Raw genomic sequence first — 17,915 nt, 5'->3', positions numbered from 1 at the left:
CAGGAGGCTTTTCTCACATTCGTATTGCCAGTTCCCTTCTGAGTCATTCTTTCTTACTGAAAGCAAGAGCGGAATGAACTGAGAGTAGCGAACCAGAAAAAAAGGGGGTTGGTTTAAATGTCAGCATAGGGGAGAGGCCTAAGACCTAACCCTCTCCTGTGCTAGCCCTGAAAGCTTGGAACAAGCTCAAACCTGGGTAGGAAGGAACCCTTCCTCTTTTTCATTGTATTTTAATACAGTGGTACCTCGGGTTACATACGCTTCAGGTTACATACGCTTCAGGTTACAGACTCCGCTAACCCAGAAATAGTACCTCGGGTTAAGAACTTTGCTTCAGGATGAGAACAGAAATCGTGCAGCGGTGGCACAGCGGCAGAAGGACGCCCCATTAGCTAAAGTGGTGCTTCAGGTTAAGAACAGTTTCAGGTTAAGAACGGACCTCCGGAACGAATTAAGTACTTAACCCGAGGTACCACTGTACTGACCTTGAATGCCATAGAACAGGGTGGGGTTTTGTTTTGGTTTTTTGGTGGGGTGGAATTAGAGTAGTTGGGAAAGTTTTGCAAAAGTAGATAAATATTCACTGGTCAGGGAGACCTAAGGCAGCAAATCCCCCCTCCAAAAAAACCAATCCAATGAAGACTGAGCATGCCCAGTAGCTACAGAATGAATGACCAAATGCCAGAGATGCCAAAAATTGATGGGCAGGGGAGTAGAATGGAACAGAGTGTTCTGAAAGTAGGCAGGGCTGGATGGATGGGTTGAACACTAAACAGGAGCACACCCCGCACTGCAACATTTTGTTGCAGACCCCACTTCCTCTCAGCTCACTTCCTTTTCCTAAAATAGGTGGGTTTTGTGAGAACTAGCAGACCCAGAGTTTAAAGGGTTTCTTCTTCTTCAGGCAAATAGATCAGGCCAGAGTATAAAGGCCATGACCATCATATGGCACATGCACCCATGTACCCACCCAGCTAAGAGAAGTAAATGTTTTTACAGACTGTGACGCCTGTCTTACTCAAACACCTTTTACCCTTTTTGGAGGGGGTGGGGGGAGACATTTTTTTCCACTACATTTGATCCCCATAGCTTTTTTGATGTGGGACGTTTAAGATGCCAGCCTAGCTGCTGATTTTGGGTGTCTTTGGTTCCTCCCTTTTCTCTGTGTCTAAGGCAGCCTTCTGCAATCAGGTGCCCTCCAGATGTTCTGGGCCACTATCAGCCTCAGCTGGCAAAGGTCAAGGATGATGCGAGTAGAATATTTGGAAGGTAGCAGGTGGAGGGAAGCTATGCAATGGATCAGTAGCCCTCCAGATGTTGTGGGACTCTTCCACCCATCAGCCACATCGGGAGGGTACCAGAAGATGGAGAAGGCTCAGCTAAAGTCCCCAGCTCTCACTCAGCCCAGAGGTTGCACAGTAGATACACCCTCTGTTGCCTTTTCAAAGCCGCCTGTTGCCCAAATGTTCACCTGCCTTGCTGATGGGCATCTCTTCAAGGGAGATTTGAACTGGAGCAGTCATTTGGCCTTCTCAAGGAATTCTGGGAGTTGTAGTACAGTGGAGGAGCTGGGTTCCCGTGGGGAACTAGCTCTCACAGCACCCTTTAAGGCTTCTGATTTTCACTCTCAGCTGTATCTCCACCTGCCCCACACATGACATGGCATAGGTGTGGGGCAGGTGGGCATGGTTTGAGGAAACAGCCTGCAGTCCAAATTTGAACATCTGGTGGGCTATGTTTGGCCCACAGGCTGGATTCTGGGCACGTGGAGAGAAGTTGCAAGGGTTATAAAGCTGATCTACGTCTGTCACATGGTCAGCCCTAAATCTACCAATCCATCAGTGTTCTGCCTCCGCCGAGAGAATTGTTTCAGCCTCCTTCTGTATAAGAACAATTCCATGTTGAATGATTCTCTTATGGGGCTGTCCTACACAACTGTGTGCCCCTTGCAGGAAAGGCATAGCTCAGTAGTCCAGGGCCTGCAGAAGCATCTCCAGTGAGCAACAGGATTAAGTCACAGGTGAGGACAAAGATGTCTCTTCTCCAGAAAGCTTGGAGAACAGCCAACTTGACTATATTGAAGTACAAGGGCCCATCACAGCCTGGCTGGGCATAGGGCAGCTTCCTGCGTATCACCAAATATGGGAACAATTCCCATCATGGACTTTGCGGGAAAGTCCACAGGAAGGACATGGCTCGTTTCCCCCTACAGTCTTCCCACTGTCTTAAATTTAATTTCCGTAAAACTGGGCCTTTGTGTGGGTCTGAGAGAGATGGAGCAGACAGATCCTGGACAGAACTAAATGAGGAGGGGTGGGGAGCGAATCTGTTGGACTCCCATGCCCAACAGTAGCCATGGACAATGGGTGTTGTAGTCTAACACCATCGGGAGGGCCTCAACACTGACCTAGACGAATCTGATCAGTTAGAAGCAGGTTCAGGACAGCATACTCAGGATGAAGATGGAACCAGATTAGAATCTTTGGGGTAAGGGGCAGAGACAGGCCACAATCAGAGGGCTAAGGGTTGTGGCTGGCGCCTGGGCAAAGGAGGCTGCTTTCGAGATCCCAGTACTGGTGGGAAAACACTAGTCCCAAGAGGGGCAAGCTAAACTCCAATGGGTTGGCAAACCTACTTTGGGCTCCCGCAGCCTTGAGAGGATGTCTGTCTTAAAAGAAAACCCACCCTGTCATTTCCACTAATTTTAGGGAAATCCAAATGGCATTCCGTTTGTTCTAAAAACAAAAGAGGGGACTGCACACAGGGTCCGCCTCATGGCTGTGTGTTGCAAGAGCTTAGGAGACCAGGGTGGTTTGGTTTTTTATTCCTCTCCTTTCTATCTCTCTCTCTCTCTCGTTCTTTCTTTCTTTCTCTCTTCCTCTCTCTCTCTCTCTCTCGATCTCTCTTGCATTTTTTGTCAATCTAATGATTCACTTATATTGCCCAACTTTTCCCTTCTCTTCATACCTTACCTACTAAAGGAGGAAATACCACTTTCTTGGTAAGTGGACGTTAACCAGGACGGACTTAAAAAAAAAAAGTGGAAATTTAACAAAAATAAATAAATAACATAAAATAAAAAAGGAAAGAGAATAGAACGCTGGTGGAGACTCTGCACAAATTTTCAAAACCCAGGAAGAGTTCAGAAACTTTTTTTTAATATCCTTTTTTTTTTCAGTACTGATGACATTTGTGGAGTTTTCTTTTGGTTTAAGATTTTATTTTCTCCATCCCCAACCCAGCCCCTGTTCCAATCCCCATCACCTACACATAGCTTTCTCTTCTCTTCTACATGCCTTGATCAAGCTCCCCACAAAGAAATCCATTTCTATCCAAACCCCACCCCACCCGATCCCTGGCTTCTTATCCTTTCCCCCCACCATCCCATAATGTACCCCCTCTTCCACCGATATGAGCACCCTCCCTTTTCTTTCTCTCTTTCTCTCTCTTTGTTTTTTTCCAACAAAATATAATTTGGGGTCTTCTTTCTTTTCTTTTAAAAGAACACACACATACACACACACATGCACATATTATATACTTTTCATTTTTCCAAGGTGACCCTCTCCCTCCCGCCCCGTTTGAAACTCTCCGCCTCCCCTTCCCTGTTTCATTTTTTCATTTTGGTTTATTTCCTGTTTTTGCATGCCAGAGATTTTGCATGAGCTGCATCGTTTAAGGTCGAGAGGTTGAACAGGGGAGAGAGGTGCAGAGTAGTATCTGTGTAGCCTGCCTTTATTCAAATCATTGTGCATCGCTGTTGTGAAATTGCAGCTTTTTCCTGCTGGTGAGGGGTCTCTCTTTGTTTTTTTAAAAAACCCTCTCCTTTCCTTCTTTCTCTCTTTTCGCCCCACCCTCCCTCTCTCTGTATCTCTCCCCGTCCCTCCGCGTCTTTCATTCTGCTAGAGGCTGGATTCCACGTCTCCTTCCACGAGGGCCCACGTCAAGTCCGAAGTCCCGTCGCCCCACTCCAAGGAAGGCCGGTGCAGCAAATATGGCGTCAAGGCCTCACGCCGGTCCGCCTCACCTCCGGGGAGATGCTCGGGTGGAGATAAGCGCTTCCACAGGCGCCATGCGAGGTCCACGTCGACCCACAAGCACAAAGGGCGTGGCAGGGCCAAGCTCTCAGCCGCCAAGGAGTCCCCGCGATCTGTCAGCCACACAGGCTACAGCAGTGACTCAGAGGGGTCCACCTGCTCACACCCTTACCACACAGTGGCCGGGACAGAAAAGAACCATGGGGTGCACCTAAAAACGTAAGAACCAGAATGGGGTGCATGCTTGTGAGTGGCCCATATACCATACCCTCCAACAGGGCCCATGTTTGGTCCAATGCGCAGAAAAACAACCTGCTGCTGTTTAGTCGTTTAGTCGTGTCTGACCCTTCGTGACCCCATGGACCAGAGCACGCCAGGCACTCCTGTCTTCCACTGCCTCCCGCAGTTTGGTCAAACTCATGCTGGTAGCTTCGAGAACACTGTCCAACCATCTCGTCCTCTGTCGTCCCCTTCTCCTTGGGCCCTCCATCTTTCCCAACATCAGGGTCTTTCCCAGGGAGTCTTCTCTTCTCATGAGGTGGCCAAAGTATTGGAGCCTCAGCTTCAGGATCTGTCCTTCCAGTGAGCACTCAGGGCTGATATCCTTAAGAATGGATACGTTTGATCTTCTTGCAGTCCATGGGACTCTCAAGAGTCTCCTCCAGCACCATAATTCAAAAGCATCAATTCTTCGGCAATCAGCCGTCTTTATGGTCCAGCTCTCACTTCCATACATCACTACTGGGAAAACCATAGCTTTGACTATACGGACCTTTGTTGGCAGGGTGAAATCAAATCCCCCCAAATTAACCATTGTCTGAACCTGACACCCACACCAAATGCCCCCCTCTGTTGCTTCCCCCTCTGCGCTCTGATTGGCCCTGCTAATCTCCGCCCACTGCATGTTTCAGAGCAAAGGAGAGGCACCACCGCGGTAGGCTGGGCAGTTGCTCTCCAGCCCCAGCCAAACACTCCAGGCACAAGTCGGAGCGAAGGAAGAGCCTGTCTCGGAGCAGCTCCTGGAGCTCCAGCCGGTCCCCGTCGAAATCTCGGTCCCGATCCCGGGAGAAGAGATCTGCACGCAGCAGGACCCGGTCTGGATCCCAGAAAAAAATAACAAGCAGCAGGTAAGGTGCTTGTAATCCCCAGTTCTTACACTGGGGGCAGCAGCAGCATAGAAGACGGTGACTTAGACCCCAGATCGTGGTGGTGGTACACTGGAAAGCAGCCTGGGTAAGGGACAAGGTGGGAGGTGCTAGAAGCAGGGGATTTGGGCAATCAAGGGAGGGGGTCAAAAAAAAGAGGCTCCTCCAGGACAGGGCTTCAGGCTGAGAGTTGCAGTGTGAGCGCAGACTCGGATAGAGAGGAGTCAGAGATTCCCCTGCTACACAGCACCAGGGAAGTCCCGGTACTGCTGGCTCTCCTCCCACTCTGACACCCCGATCGAGGAGAGTCCTGCACGTTGCTGAGCACTGGGCCAGACAGGCACAGAGGAGGAGCCCACCCCATTTCTGCAGCCTTTGTCTGCTTGGGAGGGATGAGTGACAGGCTAGAGGGTAAGGGCGGGGCCCGTAGTCAGCTTCAGCACAAGCTGAATGAGTCAAGCCACAGTAATTCTGCTGTGATGTTACTTTCTGTGAATAAAAGCTAATTGCATCTCGTGCCTCACATTCTTCCTGCCCTGTGGATGACCTGTGCTTGCCTGACAGCTCCTTGACACACTGCCACTGACCTGGGTCCAAGTCTTCTTTCTCTGTGTCATCCCTGGGGGGTTCTTGGGCTGGTGCCTCCCACCGCTCTTTGCCACCCAGCCATTCCCTGACACAGAGTGACCCTAGGAGTCCGTCCCCAGTGACTGACTCACCTCCTTTCACCCTGATTGTCTCCAATCAGCACAAAGTGTCTTGATCCCACCCCCTTGCCCCACAACCATGGAGAACTATACTATGAAGGTTGAGCTAGATGGACTAATGGTTTGATTCTATACAAGGCAGATTCCTATGTCCCTCCGTGTTTGCAAGATAGGGGTTTGCTGCCTTTCAATCCCAGGGGCCGGTGTCGAAAGCCGCCATTGTCTTCTGATGCCTGAAGGGGGCGCTGCAGCTGGTTCACACAGCCAACTGTAGTTCCCAAGACCCAGATTCCCAGTTGCGCTTTGGAGACTCTCACAATGTGTGTGGAAATGAGGCCACAGGGCTGCTGTGGTGGTTGGGGTTTTTTTTTCTATCCAGAGAGAAGGACAATGAGCCGCGCGCCCGCCACAGTGACACAGAACCCACGCGTGCCCGGCGTCGCTCCCGGAGCTACTCCCCCATCCGAAAGAGAAGGCGTGACTCCCCAAGCTTCATGGAGCCCAGAAGAATCACCAGGTAAAAACTTGGCCACAGGAGTTCACGCATTGGTGCGTTCGATATTGGATTGGCGCAATGCGCTCTTTGTGGAGCTGCCCAGGCACTCGATCCAAAAGCTGCAGCTAGTACAGAATACTACAGCGTGATTGCTGGTATAATCAAAACCCATTGGGTGTAAGGGTGGGTGGGCTTGCCAAAATCATTTTCCCCGGAACCTCAGCCCCTTTCTGCACCCTTTTACATTTAAATGCTTGTAAAGCTGAATGCACACAAGTTAAATGCGGATAAGTTGCAGACTTACTGTTTAAGGCTTAGGCATTGTTCTGTTTCTACATGTAATGCCTACACCTGTGGTTTAGAACAGGATTTTTTAAAAAATATTATTATCATTATTTTGAAGGATGTAAACTAAACCTCTGAGTTCTGTTGACTTCAGTTTTAACTGAATTTAACTGTTGTTTTATTTTACAGAAGTTCCACTGCTGCCTTGTTAATTTTAGTTGTTTTTAGTTTATTTAGTGTGGTTCTCTCTCTCTCTCTCTCTCTCTCTCTCTCTCTCTCCCTCCCTCCCTCCCTCCCTCTCTTTCTGTCTCTCTCTCACACACACAAAATACTCTGCCCAGCCATGTCCTAGAACAGGCATCCCCAACCTGCGGCCCTCCAGATGTTTTGGCCTACAACTCCCATGATCCCTAGCTAACAGGACCAGTGGTCAGGGATGATGGGAATTGTAGTCCAAAACATCTGGAGGGCCGAAGGTTGGGGGTGCCTGTCCTAGAACATCTTCATTATATGCAGAAGCCGCCACCTTGTTTTTCAAGTGTTTTTCGCTTCCGAAATGATTGGCCCTCAGCTGCCTCAGTCCACTGCCAGAGGGGCTGATGGTCATGTCTCCTCACCCCAATGAGGAACACCAGCCAAATCTCTAAGGTGGCAAAGGAAGCCATATATGTAAGCTGCTCCTCTATCTCCTGTGTGTTTGGGCTTCTCTGTCCATTTCCTCCGCCGGCCTATTCCTCCTCCTCCATTAATGATGCAAATTTCTCCCTTTTCCCATCCCGTCTCAAGGTTCCTCCTGGAGAAACATCAAGCAGAAGCCTCTAGCTGCAGGGCCGGGTTACCATGGTAACCTTGCCTCCCATCAGGACCCCGCTGTGCATCTCCTTGAATCCGCCACTCTGTGAGGCCTTGTGGAACTAAACTGCGTCTCTCTTGTCGGTCGTGTCTGTCTCTCTCCCTCTCTGTCAGTCTCACTAACAAGGAAGATAATAAATTGGAGGCTGGGTGGGTGTGTTTGGTGGGTCAATGGTGAGGCCGGTGACTCTTGAAAGGGGGACAGGTACCTCAGAGATGGCTGAGCAAGCCAATTCCTCCCTATTACCTCCAAAATATTTATCATGCACCTCCCTAAATACTTCTCTTCTCTTCCCTTCTCTACAACAGCTTCAGGCCAGCTTCACACCATCCATTTAAAACACCGCAATACCGCTTTAGATAGCCATGGCTTCTCCCAAAGCATTCTGGGAGCTGTAGTTTTCTAAAGGTGCAGAGAATTGATAAGAAGACTCCAGTTCCCCTCACAGAACTGCAGTTCCTAGATGGGTTTCGTAAGTCATTCCCTGTTTGCAGGGAACTCTAAGGATTGTCGCTCTGGGAGGGGAATAGGAGGGTCTCCTTGACATACTGCAGCTCCCCAAATCCTGATCATCGGCCCCTCAGAAAGGGCTCTCAGAGCAGTTCACAAACGCTTGAATCGAGGCTGTCGCTGCCCACAGGCTTACAGCCTAAAAGGCACGCCACAAGAGGAAGAAGGGACAGGGAGGGAAGAGGAAGCATAAACGGGCCCACCATCACAGCTAGGTCGCTTAAACAGCAAGAAACATAATGTCTGAAATGGTTTGCTGGGGGTGCATTGGTATGGAGGTGGTTGGTTTTGGTACTTTGGCAAGAAATGACAATAGCTCTTGATGGGGTGTGTGGGCTGCCTCCGAGGCAAAGTGTGCCCTCCAACTAACACCTAATCTCTGTTTTCCTGCAGCTTTAATTCTCCAGCGTCTGGAGCAAAAACACACAAGCGCTGTTAACCCTTTCATGCTCGGTTGTTTTAGCTGGCTAATCCAGGACTAACGACTGGAGAGGCAACAGCTTTGGCACTGAGGGCTCCAGGTTTGGAGGGAGGTGCTTGGGGTGGGGCAGAACAACAAGTTTATTATTTTTACTCCAACCATCTGGCTGGGTTGTCCAAGCTTGTACCCATGAACTTGGGTCATGTTTGCAAGATTCCAAATTGACGTCATTCCCTTTATGCGGAGCGAAAACCAATATTGAACTGAAAATTTAGAATTTGTGTATGTTCTGCTTTGAACTGAAAATGTCAAACTTATGCAAGAAGGCAAGGCTGCTGGGAAGAATTTTGTTTGGGAGAGACTGTGTTCCTCAGAGCTCATTTAAATAATAATAAAAGAGCAAGCCCAAAAGGTGAGATTTCAGCTGCAACAGATTAGTTATGGGTTTTTTTTTAGTACATTTGGACCCAGGTCTTCAGTCAAAAAGGTTCCTTGAACATACAACCAATGAAAACAAGACAGTCACTTCCTGTAGGCTTATAATCTGAAAGACACAGCACAAAAGGAAAGCAGGACAGAGACAGAAGAGGGGGAAAGCAAGATTCTTAAGTTAACCAGTATAATGTACTGCTTATTTGTGGGAAATGCTTTGTACAAAGAAATTGACAGTGGCTCTGACCCTCCAGATGTTGTTGGGCTCCAACTTCCATCATCCCTGACCACCAGCTCTGCTGGCTGGGACTGATGGGAGTTGTGATCTAGCAAGCAACTGGAGGGCCACAGGCTTCCCAACCTCTCCTCTGAAAGTGTATTTATTATGAGATCCCTGATTGGTTGAGGCATGTCCAGATGTTGCTGGACTACAAAGCCTATTATCCTTGACCATTGGCTTTGCTGGCTAGGGCTGATCTGAGCTGGAGTCCAGCCACATCTGGAGCGCCACATGTTTCCCCGCTCCTGATATTGAGCATACATCCCTCCTGTCCTTTAAGTGTAGAATTTAGGTTGGGTTGGACCAGATGAGGACCCCTTCCAACTCTATTTCTAGAATCACAGATCCGTAGCATTAGAAGGGATCCGAGGGTTATCTAGTCCAACCCCCAGCAATGCAGGAATCTTTCACCCAACGCGGGGCTCGAACCCATGACCCCGAGATTAAGAGTCTCACACTCTACCAACTGAGCTATCCCAGCAGTGTTCAACGTTCTAAGATTCCGTCTTCATACTTCCTTGCAAACTTGGTTTTCACTCAGCTCTGTATTTAAAAGAAAAAAGAAAACAGGTGTTTCTTGGCCCTCAGTGCCGAAGCCAATGCCCTCTTCCTAATCAAATCCAGTTCAGACCGCTCTGCTTCTGCCTAAAGGCACTAAAAATGTCTTCCTTCTCTTCCAGTGCCCGCAAGCGCCCGATCCCCTACTACCGGCCCAGCCCGTCCTCTTCCAGCTCCCTGACGAGCTACTCCTACAGCCGCAGCCGCAGCCGCAGCTACGACAGCTACAGCAGCAGCCGCAGCCGGACTCGCACCCAGAGCCGCAGCCCAAGCTACAACAGCCGGAGCAGTTCTGAAAGTGCTGGGTTTTGAGGGCCAGCTGCCCGGTTGCCGGAGTGAGCTGGCCCTGCCCAGCTGCCCTCCCCACCCGCCCACCCCTCCAAGGCATGCCCAGTTTTAATTCCGCAACCAGCGCCAGCCTCCGCTCCTTCTTCCTTCCTCGTGACTCTGGAGTTGCTGGGTGCGTCCAGCCAGCGAGGAGCTGGGAGCTGGCCCAGCCATTAACCGGGGAGTCAGGAAATCTTGTCGGTGGGGGAGAGAACTGCCGAGTCACCTGTTAGAACGCAGCATCGTGGCGGAGAAGGCCAGACACTCGCTGGAAGTTCGGGGTTGCAAAAGGATCAAGGTTTTGTGGGCAAGGACCCCAATCGTCTGGCTGCTCATATGGACAAGAGGCCTGATGGTGGACTCCGTTTTGCTTTGTTTTTTTTTTTTTTAAAAAAGCTAGTTTCTACTGACAAAAGGGTAGGGAGGGTCTCCCGGGGAATAACGCCTCCAGGGTTCAGGATCACGCACAGAGCATATGAACAAACACCAAAACCCACCACTGAACTTTGGGCTCTAGAACATAGGAGTCCTCGCTATTTGATTGCACCCAGCCTCGAACAAACAGCTCACAGAAGATTCTTCCTCGAGGCGAGTTTGAGGGTTGTTCTTGTTGTCCACCCCCTAATTTATTTGTAGTATTTATTTATTTCGACTCCAGCAGCCTGGAGAGGTTAATGTTTAATTTATTTTAGGAGGCAGAAAGGAGATGGGTGGGTGGCAGGGGAGCACAACTCTGTTAATTTCCAGACGGAGAAATTCCAAAAGAAAGCTTACTTGGGAGTTTGGAGGGTTGTGTAAAACCCAGGAAATGGGTGGAGATGGAAGGAAGGAAGGAAGGAAGGAAGGAAGGAAGGAAGGCAGGCAGATAGAAGCTGATCACTTCCAAAAAGTTGCAAAGATGACTACTGGATTGACTTCTTCAGAGCAGAACTAATCTGCGTCCCAGGAAAGGACCTCAACTCAACGCTAGAACCCAGCGCACAGGATTGGTGTTTAGAAGTTTGCGGGTACAAACAGCATTTGCCACCAATGAAGACACACACAGAGAGCACTTCCTGGTGGATGCAACGACCTAGGGAAGGCCCCAGAATCAACCCTTGCCTGGCAACATGTCCATCTGGTTCCACGGCAGGTGTTAGCAAAGCCCCATCTCTGCGTGAGACCCTGGAGAGCAGCTGTCGTTCAACTTTGATGCTTCTAGGCTTGATGGACAAGCAGTCGATAAGACAAGAGGGACCCCTGATGGGGCTCAAATGCCATGGGCTGGTTTGCCAAGTTGGGCGGACCATCAGCCTGACTTGGTCTAAGGCAGCACTTTCATATAAACGTACATCTATGCGCCCCAGGCTGTATGGAAGCTTGCAGAGAGAGTGAGGTGCTTCCAGCCCCCGGCTTTGCAGGATGACCTCTGATGTATCTTAGCACAAAGGGGTATTTTGCTTTCTGCAAGAGAGCAAAGGTCAGCCAGATGAGGGTCACGTCACTTAGCGCCCTTTCTGTATAACCAGATAGCACAACCGGATCAGTTTCCCTTGCATATATGAGGTGGGGGGAAATAAATAGAGCAAGTTCAGGGACACCACCCGATCAGACCTTTGCCTCAAACCAAGGGAGAGAGGAAGAGAGAGAGAAAGAAAACAAGTGAGTTGTGAATCAGATCCCCCTTGGCAAGCCCATGAAAGCTCCAAAAATCAGTCTGAGTGTCCAAATCTCCTTCTATCAGATGTCACATGTAAAGATGTAAAACTCACAAAGGACTAGCATCCTGACATGGCCTGTACTAGAAGGGCAGAAAATGCACTGTGCAAGGAGGAGCATCGCCCATTGGACATCATTCTCCAATTAGCGTAGCATGAACAAAACAGAGAAGCCACAACACCTTTGGAAGAAAACCTCCTGGTTCTGCAGAGGTGCCTCCCACATATTATTTAAGGCCCACCATTCAAATTCAGATGCTGTAGACACCCTCCCGATTCTTTGGATTGAGCCTCCAGACCTGAATTCTCTGGTTTGTTGGCCATATGTGAAAAACTGGATTCAGAAGAAGCAGTGCGTTGGATCTCTGTGTGGCCGTGTTGCAGGTGAGGCAGAGAGGGAGGGAAAGAGAAAGAGAGAGAGGAATGAAGGACAATTCTTTTTAGGGACATCTGACATTGGATCCACCCAGTTCTTCCAGTGAACGTTTAAACTATGGAGATCCACAGTCCGTGACTTACTTGGCAAATTTGGATTTGGGAGGCTTTTGAAGCAAAAGGACACCTGCCTGTTGCTGAGTTGTGATTGTGGATCCAGATATTACGATCTTTATTTAACACTTATAAAGCACCTAATGTTTTCTAAGCACCGTCATATATTAAAAGCTGAGAGAGTCCCTGCCTGTGGTCTTGCAGCAGAATGGACACAACACAAAAGGAAAAAAGGGATGGGGAGGGAAGAGGAAAGCAAGCTGCTCCTTACTAGCTGAGAGATGGGGCCAAGATGCCCTCCCCCTGACTGTGAGGTTCTTCCTGGGAGGTGCATGCCCCTCACTCCCCATCCTGGCGGCAGAGACCATAGTATGCCTCCCTTCAGCTCCACAGTCCCAGGCAGCTGGCAATTGGACGTGACAATCAAGTACTCTTGGAGGTCTTTGGAGCAAGAGCTTCCAGAGTGAACTCTAGTCTAGATCTAGGCAATAGGTCCTACTAGGATCAAGGAAGGAGGGAAGACTAGGCTTCTAATTTAGTCAGCCCAAAGGTTATACTGTTGGACCCTGGTATTGCAGAAGAAATCCCTAACCTATATCCAGCTGTTGGTTATTGTTTTTTTACATCCCTACCAGTAGCTGAAAGCTCACACTGGCAGCAGGCAGAGCCAAAGTATCTTCCTCCTATTAGTTCACACCTGAAACACAGTCGCCGCCAGAGTGCTGCCTGGGCTCTCCGAAGACGACTGAGCAACAGCAAATACTGGTTCTGTGGGGCTCTCCAAAGATGATGGACAGCTGGGGAAGCTCAGTCAGTAGAGCAAGAGACTTATTCTCAGGGTCGTGGGTTCCAGCCCCACACTGGGCAAAAGATTCCTGCATTGCAGGCGGTTGGACCAGATGACCCCCGTGGTCCCTTCCAGTTCTACAGATCTATGACACAGTGCCAGCAAACGGTGGTTTAGTGGCACATCATTCTCCAAAGGAAGGTCCCCAAAGGACTGCAGTGTTGAGATGTTTTTGGGGTTCCCTTCCAATTCCAAGCAGCAGCAAGTGTAGAAAGACGGCGTTATCAGGGAAAAACATGTCCAGTCTTCCTAGCATCCTTGCATAGTCTCTGCAGCCGTTAGCAAACCAGAACAAACCGTTCTCTAGAGGAGAAAAAAAAAATAATCTCTCTTTCTCTCTTTCTCTGAATTGTGAAGTTGAGCTGTAGATTCAGTGAGCTGGTTCAATGATAATAAAATATACAATATATATATTGTAATGGAATCTTCCTGAAGTAGAGCCTATTTTTGATGGCGGTGCGGGGGGCTAGCTGAGTGGGAGAGCATCTGACTTTGCATGCAAAAGGTCACGGGTTCAATCCCCAATGGCAACTCCAGGGAGGGCAGGCTGGGAATATCCCTTGCCTGAAAACCGAAAGAGTCATTGTCAGTCAGTGCAGCTGGAGGGTGGGCAAGATTTATTTATTTTTTAAGTGCATCAAGGTTATCTGTCAAGGGCCACGTCTCAGCGGGAGAGAGGCCAGAGCTGAAAAGATGTGGGTCTGGAGTTGAAGCTGCGTCAGTGTATTTGCAATTGTACATCTTTCCAGATGTTGCCCTTTTCTCAGATTTGCCCATCCCTAGAGAGCTGCACCAGATTAGGATTCGGTTTGGGTTATTATATTCCCATGTTGCGCTACAAAAGCCTCAAAGCAATTTAAAAACCGACGTAAGGACATGATAATAAAAATCACAAAAGCATGCTGGAATACAAGATTGGAAAAGGGTTCATGCTCTTACATAGGCGAAACCTACTTCCCTGGTCTGGGCAGGCAAAGGAGCCCACAAACCTCTACTCTCTGCCATGGACTTACTCTCTTTATTAGCTCTTCAGGGTGACCCAGTTCATTTCGGATTATGCAGACACCTCTTATGTGCAAACATATTTGGGGTCTCACTTTGTCGTAGAACAATGAGGTGGAGCTGTTGTCTATGTAACCTCCCTAACACAACGTAAGCTAATATTTGTAATGAATACAAGAAGAGCCTGGATCAGGCCAAAGGCCTACCTAGTCCAGCATTCTGTTCTCACCCAGTTGGCCAACTGGAAAAGCCCCCCGCCCCCAGCAGGATCTGAATGCAATAGCAACTCTTCTCACCTGTGATTCCCAGCAACGGGTTTTCAGAGGCACGCTGTCTCCTGACAGTAGAGGGGCAACACAGCCATTGAGAGCCTTATGCCTCAGGAAATCTGTCCAATCCTCTTTTCTTATCTCTCTCTCTCTCTCTCTCTCTGTGTGTGTGTGTGTGTGTGTGTTTGTTGATTGATTGATTGATTGTATTTATATCCCATATTTTTCTCTGAGGAGATCAAGGCAGAGTATGTGGGTCTCTCCAGGGCTTTTGTTTTGTTTTGTTTTCAACTGGAACCCACCAGAACTCAGTTCCAGCACCTCTCAGGTGGGCACCCTTGCCTTTATAAGAGAACAAGGGAGGCATTTGGGATGAGTTCTGGTACCTCTGTTTCTATAAAAATAGCACTAGGTCTCTCCCTCCTCATGGAATCCCCACAACTCTGCAAAGTAGGTTATGCTGAGAGGCAGCCCAAAGTCGTCCAGGTCTCTCCCATCCCAGGTTGTAGTCTGACACTCTCACCACTTCCTCACACTGGCTCTCGGTTTTTATCCTATGTGGCAGCTGGGCGAGGGGTGTGAGGTGAAAGGCCCACCCATTTGTTCTACAGACCAGAGCAACTTCATTGGATGTGTAAATTGTGGTACCTAACCAGCCAAAGCCATTCCCTTACCTTAACAAAGGAACGGGTTCCTTACCACAGGATCACAGGCTTGGAACAGGTGCAGGGCATTATCCAGACTGCACCAAAAAAACCCTCATAAAATTGTATTTTTACGTTCCTGGGGGGAGAGGTAGGGGGCTCCATTTGCCGTTTCCCCTTTCCCCATTGTAGCACAAGCATCTGGCCAGCAGGAGGAGCTGGAGGGTAGCTTTTCCCTGGCCTGTCGGACGCCCGGCCAGAAGGAAGGAGGAATGGGAATCTGGAGGGAGTCTTCTGGATGCTTCACCCTCCCTCTTCCCCTGCGCAATCAGCCCTTCTCATCATGCTCCATTATCCTTGCAGCTGGGGGATCCGGGCACGCAGCACAGCAGATGGGGCCCGTCAATCTCCAGTAATTGAGACAAGAGAGATATTTATTGCCCGGCTGTCTGCTCAGCCCGGCCTTTGGCTCTGCACTGAGCCTGGGATCCTGCAACCAGCACGGGTGGAAGGAACGCACAGCCATGGCCACTTCGTCTTGCTTTTGACCTTGCCGTCCTTTCTGTTGCAGGAGCGCCTATGTCCTCCTCCTCCCCTTAATATTTCACCACTATTGTTATGTACTATACGGTCACAGACCTGCTAAAACAGGGCATGCAGGGAGTAAGACGTGAGCATTAAAACACACACTCAAAATACAGTGTGTTGCAAAGAATCAAACAAGCAAACATTTAAAATGCAATATAATATAAGAGATAAAAAATATGTAGACTGCAACTAGAATGAATGCAACTAGCATACAACTTGGGAGGCCTTTGAGCAGAGAAAAGGAAATTATTATTATTATTATTATTAATTATCCCGCTCATTTGACATAGTATAAAAACACGACTAAACACCAAGCATTACTTGTGTTTGTTTGTTTGATTGATTCCCCATTTTTTATCCCAGAAGCTCAAGGTGGCAGACATAGTTTTCCAGCTCCCTTGACCTCTCAGGCCTTGCTGTTGACTTTCTAACCACCACAACCACACTTACCATATTTTTCGCTCTATTAGACGCACCAGACCATAAGACGCACCTAGTTTTTGGAGGAGGAAAACAAGGAAAAAAAATATTCTGAATCTCAGAAGCCAGAACAACAAGAGGGATTGCTGCGCAGAGAAAGCAGCAATCCCTCTTGCTGTTCTGGCTTCTGGGATAGCTGCGCAGCCTGCATTCGCTCCATAAGACGCACACACACTTCCCCTTACTTTTTAGGAGGGAAAAAGTGAGTCTTATAGAGCAAAAAATACGGTAATTTATTTACTCATTTCAAAACCTTTCTTCTCCGTCCCATTTTATCCTCACGACAACCCTGTGAGGTAGGTTGGGCTGAGAGTGAATTAGCAGCGCGTAGTCACCCAGCCAGCTTCAAGACAAACTGGGGGCGGCGGGGAGGGGAGGATTTGAATGCTGGTCTCTCCCAGATCCTAGGCCAGCACTCACAACTCTACACTGGCTGTCTCCAAAGCTCTATACACCAAGGAAATACAAAATGAGAAACACATTGTTAAAAATCTAATGAAACAATACAAGCCTATAGTATTCCCCGCCCCCGTGGTCAGTCAAGTAAAGTCACACACTTTGCCTTGCTCTGCCACGGATGTGGCCAAAGTGGACCTCCCTCCGGCCAGCCTGGGTGAGAGAGAGGGGGAAATGATCTCTGCTTAGGAAATGCTTCTCCGCTCGCTCTCTCCGTGTCTTTTTTTGGGTGTCAGGTGTCAAGGCCAAAAAATGTTCTGGAGACTCTCAGAACCTCCAGGGGTTATTCTGGCATGCGGCCAAGGATGACTACAACTTCAGGGGGGGGGGGCTCTTCGTAATCTTCAAGCAGTTGCTTTCCCTACTGACTCATCGTCGCCGAGACAGCGAGAAAGAGAAAGATCTTTCTCTCGGTCACCTTCTCCTCACCAGCCGCCTTGATTCTGCCTCGCAGCCATCCCACGACAATGGTACCTTGGTTCCTGAACTGCTTAGTTGTCAAACGAAACGGCTGCCGAATGCAGCAACCCAGAAGTCAGTGTTCTGGTTTGCGAACGTTTTTAGAACGTCCAGTGTGGCTTCCGCTTGAGTGCAGGAAGTTCCTGCAGCCAATCGGAACCCACACCTTGGTTTTCGAACCAAGGCACCACTGTGCTCAAATGCACTCCCATCTTCCCTGCCCATTCATTAGGCTGGCTGGGAATGATGGGAGTTGGAGTCTGCAATTCCTGGAAGGCGAGTGGAGGGGCCTTGATGGGAAGGTACAAAATGATGGAGAGTGTGGGTTGGTTTTTTTTTTTTCTCCCTCTCTCCTTTCACTCCAACTGGTAGAGATCTGACGAAGCCGAATGTTGGGAAATTCAGGACAGATAAAAGAAAGGGCTTCTTTAACTGCTTCCGGTCAGTGTGAACAACCCTGAGCCAGACGGAGCAATAATCTGACTTGTTCTTAGGCCTCTTCCTATGACATATCTTGCCTGCTACCCCAATCTGCAAGCAGTGAGAGATTCCAAGGTTTCCAGGCACTTCCCCAGAGTTCGTGTTTCCCTTTGGAAATGTGGCACAGTGGAAACTGTGGTGTCTTTAGGATGTATGGTTTATTGGATACATCTATGCAACCTGAGCCTAGGATGGAGGGGTTCACAGCATTCACACCCCAAGGACCAGTTTCTTCTTCCATAGCCGCAGCCTTGGTTTCAAGCAGAAATCAAAGCCTTGCTCTCTGCCTTTCTGCTTGCTGCTTGTTCTCCAGCAAACTCTTATCTCCAACTCAGGCATTGCGCTTCTTGCTATTTGGGAGTTGAGGGAAGGGCCTCACCCATTTGCCCCCTGGCACAGAGCCGCCTCTCGTTTGCTTTCTTAATGGCCCATCGCCCAGGTGATCACCCAAAC

The 17,915-nt window shown here is 49.0% G+C and overlaps 2 protein-coding genes across 2 annotated transcripts in view; both read left to right on the top strand.

The window, feature by feature from the left end:
• Nucleotides 1-13,518, top strand: part of LOC310750065 (uncharacterized protein) — a 117,730-nt gene extending 104,212 nt beyond the window's left edge. The window contains exon 16 of the mRNA XM_083587721.1: nucleotides 9,847-13,518. Coding sequence (XP_083443847.1) covers nucleotides 9,847-10,036 — 190 coding nt within the window. The 3' untranslated portion in view covers nucleotides 10,037-13,518. The remainder of the gene's footprint in view (nucleotides 1-9,846) is intronic.
• LOC310750864 (uncharacterized protein) lies at nucleotides 2,775-9,824 on the top strand (the record flags this gene model as incomplete). The annotated part of the gene is made up of 5 exons (XM_083589276.1): nucleotides 2,775-2,780; nucleotides 3,907-4,256; nucleotides 4,949-5,164; nucleotides 6,269-6,406; nucleotides 7,457-9,824. 5 exons carry the CDS (start codon nucleotides 2,775-2,777, stop codon nucleotides 7,515-7,517), a joined length of 771 nt encoding a protein of 256 aa, XP_083445402.1. The 3' UTR covers nucleotides 7,518-9,824.
• Nucleotides 13,519-17,915: the final 4,397 nt, after the last annotated feature.

The sequence above is a fragment of the Podarcis filfolensis genome, assembly GCF_964270895.1.
Source record: "Podarcis filfolensis genome assembly, chromosome: 15".
In the NCBI taxonomy this organism is placed as follows: Eukaryota; Metazoa; Chordata; class Lepidosauria; order Squamata; family Lacertidae; genus Podarcis; species Podarcis filfolensis.
This window is presented reverse-complemented; position numbering and strand designations above follow the sequence as displayed.